Here is a 7424-nt window from a genome sequence, read left to right on the forward strand (position 1 = left end):
ACCACTCAGTGTATAATACTTTTTATAATGCCCTATGCAATCGCTCGAGTTTCGTAATTAAGTAGTTGTGCAGTTTGACTAATTTTTGAGCGGTAAATTGCATACCCAGCTCTACCCTTAGTGAAAGCCCAGCAGATTAATTGAACGTTTACAAGTAAAAGTGAACTCTCAGTCCATAATGGCCTTTTTTTTTAAACTTTTGTGATGCATCCCATGGCCAGGTGGTTAGGGCACTCGGCCCGCAATCTGCAGGTTGGAATTCCCGTCCCACCAAACATGCTCGCCCTTTCAGCCGTGGGGGCGTTATAATGGGACAGTCAATCTCAGTATTCGTTGGTAAAAAGAGTTGGCGGTGAGTGGTGATGACTAGCTGCCTACTAAATTAGGGACGGCTAGCGCAGATAGCCCTTGTGTAGCTTTGCGCGAAATTCCAAAACAAACAAAATGTAATGCATCTTAAATATCTTCAAATTTATGCGGATTATTTTAAAGAGACTACATTCTTCCATCTTTTTTATTTTGAAAACACGCACAAATTTGCTAGAAGTGAGCAAAACCTCTGCAAGGATTTTCAGTAGCGTTCATTCTTCAAAAAACATTATTGTAAGACAGGGGAAATGGATCGGAAGTGTAGAAGTCGAGTCGAGAAACTTGGCAGAAATGGCAAAGCAGTTGCGTCACTTCTTGTTCAAAGCAGCCCATTTCACAGTAGAGATGTAGTCAAAATTTCTACTGTCTGAATTTGGTACATTTATTGCATTAAATCTAATAATAATCTTGCATTTTGCTTCTATGGGAAACTATATTCTACATCGAGAAGTAAGAAATATCGTAAAGAATATTTTAAACATGAAATGCTTTCTCTAACAGTTTGCCCCTGAATAACCTACGTGTTTTTCTAACATCATGAAAATACTTCTCTAATTCAGGCATAAGTGCTTACTCTAACCGTAATATAGACTGGAAATTAACATGGTGTGAGTCAGTAAAGAGTGGGAAACTGAAACAGCAACAATATCTTTATACTTCGCATTGTAGCTGTATATTTTGGTAAAGAAAATAAAATGCTGAAAACTGTTTTTACAAAAGTAACAATAGCTCTGCAGTAACGATATAGAGATTATTCTATAAAATGTTTTTATTTTTCACTATATCGAAAAGTTTGATATGAATTTGGTTTGCTTTTGGATTACTAAGTTAGCATGCCAAGTTTGGTCAGAATCGATCAACTCGTTTAAGAGGAGACGCGTCCACAGACAGACAGAAACTTTACTTCATATTGGATAATTACCGCACCGGCATGAATTAATATGTATAGCGTATATGTGAAGAATGCCTAGGAACGCAAGGCAAAACTGGTTAATATACGTTAATCATGGTAGGCTTTTAGTTAATATTATAAAAATATACCACAAAAATTCTTGTCCCTAAGTTAATAATCCGAAATTAGCAAAATAGTATTTGTAAAGGAGCTGCAAGCCTTTAAAAAAAAATGCCCAGTGCTCATTATACCCTACTTGAACTACTAAAGTAAACACTACACTGAAAAGTAAATGTGTTGAATAGTTAGGAATATCTTTGCTGGGGGAAAACATTTTGAACTTTTACGAAACAACTAGCATCTTTCAGGGACGTAAAAACAATAATATGTCACCCATCTGTTGTATCAAATAAAGACCAATATTTTAGATGGTACGTGGTTTATGATGTATACAATAGGTGGTATTCATACGACAGATATATATATATATATGTGTACAACATAAAAACATGCCTGTAAAGCCTGATTTTTTAAGTAATAATTAAAACTTATGTTAAAACAAATAAAGAAATACAATTACTATATATAATATTTAAATTTGAACAGTGCCAGTAATCGAGGATTGAGTAAGCTTAAATAAATTAAGTTTAATATAATGAAGAACTGTGTAACTGGATTGTGTTTTAAAAAATCGAAGACTGGGTGGACAACTAGGGAAACGCAAAGGCCCAAGAATTGAGTTGAAAACAGGGACAATGCAAAGACTCGATGATTGAATAAATAGTTGGACATTTAAGAAAAGACACGATCAATGAGCAAATTGTACATCTCTAGAAGCGAGGAATAAGATAATATTTTTTTTCTTTTAAAGATGAGTCGATGAAATATATCAATCATAATGTCTATATTATCGTTATAGAGGTTGTTACTAAAACCTTTGATTAGTCAGTGTAGAGGATTTGGAATATCTGTTACATAATTTAGTCCATTAATAGTTTCGTTTTGAGTTTACTTATTGATTAAATATACATTTTTTACAAGTTACAGCTTTTACAGTAAGTAAGATTTATTTTTATAACATAGACACCGTTTCGATCACTGGTGCGATCATTCACAAGCAGTAATTTGTGAAAAAATTTAGTCTATTGTTGACCTGGTAGACTCGATACATCAATTGTCTGATAAGACATCTGTTTTGATTCACATGGAAACTATCCATGTGATGTGAGAGAGTTCTTGTGTAATTTATTTAACAGTACACTCTCTGTTGTTAGCCTTTTTACTTGTAGTAGTCAAAGGAAGGTCGGTTCTCAAAGAAAGCTCCACGAGAAACATAAACTGTTAATAATGGGTGAGCTTTTGTTTTATGCTGTAATTTTAATTGAGAAATAGTATAAAAGAGCTATAAACGTAAAGAACAAATAAATAATTAAATGTTTCGTTTTTAAAAATAACAACTAGGGGTTCTGCCGAATCACGGCTAATATGAATGGTTAAATCTATGAAATATGGCATCAAAGTTACTACTTATCCGCATATGAGAACTTGTTCTAATTTCATATTTTGTAAAATCACCTGGTGAAACGTGCACGCTTCCTCTCTATATTTATTCCAGTTTTACTTAATATACATGAACTGTTTCAAAAACCTAATGATTTTTTTGTTAATGAAATGTGAAATAAATTTAGATGCACTAAATTTATGGAAATTAATTAATTGTAACAGCCTTTGTAAAATTTTATATCATGACCAGGAATAACTAGGATGCTATTAGGATTACAGTAAACATTTGAAAAATATATTTTTACCACAACTTTGAAGATGGTTTGTTGCGATCTGCTTCTTACTATAGCAGCTGCGCGGTTTTTTAAACTGGATTATTATTTATTGCTCTGTGGACACATTATATAGTAATTGGTCGATCGGTATAATTTTATTTCATTTAGGTTATTTCTGTATTCTTCTCGCCTTTCTGAGTCTCCTAGTGTCTCAATCTATGGCCAGCGCTCTCTGTCCAAATAAGGAGGATCTCGCTCCGTGTACTTGTGATGGTGAAGGTATTAACTGTATGTACGTTGTTGATGATGCTGATCTTCAGCAAGTGTTTAAAGCCTCTTTCGAGCCTAACAGCTTTCGTGCTCTTTTTATTCAAGGAACACCAGTAACAATAATTCCGAAAGGATTATTCAGTAGAATCCGAGTTCAGGACTTTATGTTAGATGTCAATAAAATCAGCATTGTGGAATCTGGTGCTTTCGAAGGATCAGAAAATACTGCTAGAATCATTAGTTTCTATGACAACCAGCTGAAAGATTTTCCTTTTGGTGATATACAAAAATTTCCTGGACTGTTAACATTCAATTTAGGGCTGAACAAACTGGCGTCAGTTCCAGATTCAGCCTTTGGTCCTCATCCCAACTTGAGAACCATTATTCTAGCTGAGAACGAGATTACAAGTATTGGCCGGGGTGCGTTCAGTGGACTGCCAAAATTATCTAATGTAGAACTTGGTAGTAATAAGATTAGTACTCTCGGACCACAGTCTTTGGCTATGACAGGACATTCTGTTGGCTTGGCGGTAAGAATATTTCAAAGCAGTTACTGTTTCGTAATTTATAAAGTGTATGAGATTTCTAATTTATAAAATTCACTATTTATCCAAAGGTAAATGATATAGTTGGGGTGAGGTATATATTATTATACAGTACCATGAAAATTAAAATTATAAGGGAAAGTTAACGAGAAAATGAAGGGGTTATGTTAAAACACATTTAAAAAGTAGTTTGAACAGTTTTGTTAAGAACATACAACATAGTTTTAGGTAAATATTCCAGTGATTCAAGGTTTACTAGAAAGAAAGAAGGAGTATCGAGTGATTTAAAAGAACGATGCTGTCCTTTATTCGTGAATCCAAAAAATTATGTATGAGGATATATTATTTTTTCTAGATTGTTCTCTCGAACAACAAGATTGCCGATATCGCCCCAGATGCACTCAGAGGAACCACTCCTGCATATTTGGCATTAAACGAAAACAATTTAGAGTTTCTAGACAAAGACGTTTTTCTTCCGCTAATGAAAGATATGACAAAAGTTCAGAACGCACAAATCAGGTTTAAGGGTAAGAATGTTAAATGTGTATACCTAGAGCTACACTGTAAGGTTTGATTTTATCATTATGGATATTATGTGAATCTTATTATAATACTTTTGTTGTCCTAGAGCTACACTGTAAGGTTTGATTTTATCATTATGGATATTATGTGAATCTTATTATAATACTTTTGTTGTCCTAGAGCTACACTGTAAGGTTTGATTCTATCATTATGGATATTATGTGAATCTTATTATAATACTTTTGTTGTTATATAACTTTAGGGTTTCTTTGTATGTTTAAATTTTTGTTGTTGAGACATTGCTCTTTTCCGTACTATTAGCACTATTTATAAGATACATTAAAATCAGAATTTTGATATATATATATATTGCATAATGGTTTGAATATTTTATCTTTAGAACAAATGAATCTGCAAAATTTTTTACTCATTGGACGTCGACGGAAGTCTGAAGTCGTAAATAGTCATTAAAATATTTATTGTAGTTTTCATAATCGATAGAAAATGAAGATGAAATCTAGCATAACTGTGATATCGTAAGGAGATGATAGAGGAAAAGAATGCAAATATAAATGACTAATATCTCTAATTGAATACGTTATTTGAAACAGCATTAATGGGGCTTTTATTTATCAATGCATTTTGTAATAGAACCAGGGGCATAGTACACATAAACCAACGATTTTCAATGTATGTTGAATAACACATACGACGAAGCCACCCCCCCCCACCTCCCCCTATACCTTCTTCTCTTCTGGAGGGACCGCCGGTAGTGGCCTAGTGTTTCGCGCGTGCTGTTGACTAGCTACCTTCTCCCTAGTCAATCAAAATCATAACACCAACGTTTCATGTGCACAATACATTTATTTGTATAAGGTTAAAAGAAAAACATGATCTACATGTCATGTTGTCCACTGAAACATGTAGAGCGTGTTTTTTTCTTTTAACCTTATACAAATGAATTGATTGTTTAACTGAAAGGTTGGTGTAGTGATTTTTATTTGTATTGAAAGTGTGCACAAGCGCTGTCAGTCTAATGTATTCTCTCTAGTCTATCAGTTTAAAATTTGGGACAGCCAGCGCATATGGCCTTTGTGTAGCTTTGCTGGAAATTCTGAATCAAACAAATTATTTTTGGACATTTAACGTCCAGTTTTATCTAATAATCCTTAATATCTAGTACTCAAGACTGCCCCTTAGTTATGATTAAAAACCAGAGCCCGAGCTACTCTTTAATACAAACTACTTGGACTCTACTGTTCTTCAAAACAGAAGAAAGTAAGCGGGTCCTCATTTCATAGATACTATGCAATATTTTGATGATATATATTTATGTTATGAAATTTGTATGAAGAAAATCATTTTAAGAAATTAATCCTGGTTAATTGAAAAGCTACATTTGTATAAAAAAAAAAGTTGGTGTATTTTATGTCTCTTGTGTGTGTGGAATTGGTTTTAAGTTTGATATTGCTAGCAGTGTAATGGAGTGCCATTAGATGACGCCACATTACTAGCCGAAAAAGACAATGGTTTTCGAGCTTTTTAAAGCCGTTTTTGGAATCAGTAGTGCATAAAATCTGTTCGTGGGGAAACGTATTTAGAAAGAGTTCAATATTAAGATAAAAAAATCACAGGTAAGTTTACTATTTAAACAATACCCACAAGGTAAAGAAAAGATTAAAATAGGGAAAATAATCAACCGTATCAATTACAATATAATAAACAATGCAGCCTGATATAAAACTCTTGCATATACTAGACACAATTCTAACCCCAAAATGCCACAAAGATCAGAAGCATGAAGTAAAGAACAGGTAAGTTTAATAGCTAAACGATACCCATAAAGTAAATTAAAGGTGAAAAACAACAACAATTACAAATGTGTTTTTTATATATATGTATATATATATATATATATATATATATATATATTGAAATCTTTCTAAACATGCTTCACTTTCAGAACAAAATAAATGAACTGTGATTAAGCTATAACCATACCTAATGTTTTGAAATATTGTAAAAAAAGCATCGTCCACAGTAAAATGGAAAATTGATCTATCAACTTTGAACTCAGTCTTTTATAACTCTTGACGATCGACTGTTTGTATGATTCATTGAACACAAGTGTTTATAAATAAGCATGACGTCATATTGTAGTTATTGAAATACATAATATAAATAATACTAATCACCATAAATTTTTGATGGAAAAACCAGATAAATAAACACATTTTCGTTCTACAGGAAACCCCTTCAGCTGTATTGGCTGTAACAAGTATCAGTGGTTGGTGGAGAACAAAGAGACCGTGATGAAACTCCTAACAGATTTTCTGTGTGTAGATGGAAGAACTTTAGTTGATCTTGAAACAACTGATGTTGGCTGTCCAGCGTTTCTCTAAACTTTTACGCTGTTTGGTTAATTTTCCATGAAATGTTTTTATTTGTTTCTTTCTTTAATTAAAAGTTCTTCATTTAACACGATTTGTGAAGTTGTTTTACTTATATCTTGTTCTTTCAATTAACTCAAGTTCCACATAATCTCTTCGTCAAAAGATATCACGTAAATAATTATTATGGTATGTGTATAAGAAATACGTTATTTATAAATAACGTTAAACTATTCCAACCCTTATTTTTGGTTTATTATATTTCAACCATAAAATATAATATCTCTATGCTTGGTAGTTCGCTGATCAATTTTTTTTTACAAAAAAACATAATCCATAAACAATATAGTTAATAATAAATTCTGTAATACAAACTAAACTATGAAAATTTACATATACAAACATGTCTTTATTTATAAGGTCTTATGACGTTAAAAATCAGATTTCGAAACCCGTGGTGAGCAGAGCACAGATAGCCCATTGTGTGTAGCTTTGTGCTTAATAACAGATTATATTACTTTCTTCTTACCTTACTATACCATGCTTTTGTGATCTCCATAACCTTCATTTTGGAATTGATTAATAATGAAAATTACAAAACCATACATACACTGAGTGGTCACAAGTAAATAGAAACCTAATTTTTCGTCATTTAACT

General features: G+C 32.4%; 1 protein-coding gene across 1 annotated transcript; it reads left to right on the forward strand.

Moving 5' to 3' along the window:
* Positions 1 to 2496: 2496 nt before the first annotated feature.
* Positions 2497 to 6852, forward strand: LOC106463254 (oplophorus-luciferin 2-monooxygenase non-catalytic subunit-like). Its single transcript, XM_013923264.2, has 4 exons — positions 2497 to 2612; positions 3208 to 3839; positions 4210 to 4381; positions 6624 to 6852. The coding sequence occupies exons 1-4, from the start codon at positions 2609 to 2611 to the stop codon at positions 6776 to 6778; spliced, it is 963 nt and encodes a 320-aa protein (XP_013778718.2). The 5' UTR covers positions 2497 to 2608; the 3' UTR covers positions 6779 to 6852.
* The last annotated feature ends 572 nt before the right edge of the window (positions 6853 to 7424 follow it).

This window comes from Limulus polyphemus, unplaced genomic scaffold, assembly GCF_000517525.1.
Source record: "Limulus polyphemus unplaced genomic scaffold, Limulus_polyphemus-2.1.2 Scaffold1361, whole genome shotgun sequence".
Lineage (NCBI taxonomy): Eukaryota > Metazoa > Arthropoda > Merostomata > Xiphosura > Limulidae > Limulus > Limulus polyphemus.

Bases quoted from the DNA above. Each gene is read 5' to 3' on its own strand.
- LOC106463254 (XM_013923264.2), top strand. The intron at 3,840-4,209 runs GTAAGAATATTT...TATTTTTTCTAG, and splicing joins GACATTCTGTTGGCTTGGCG to ATTGTTCTCTCGAACAACAA. The intron at 4,382-6,623 runs GTAAGAATGTTA...TTCGTTCTACAG, and splicing joins CGCACAAATCAGGTTTAAGG to GAAACCCCTTCAGCTGTATT.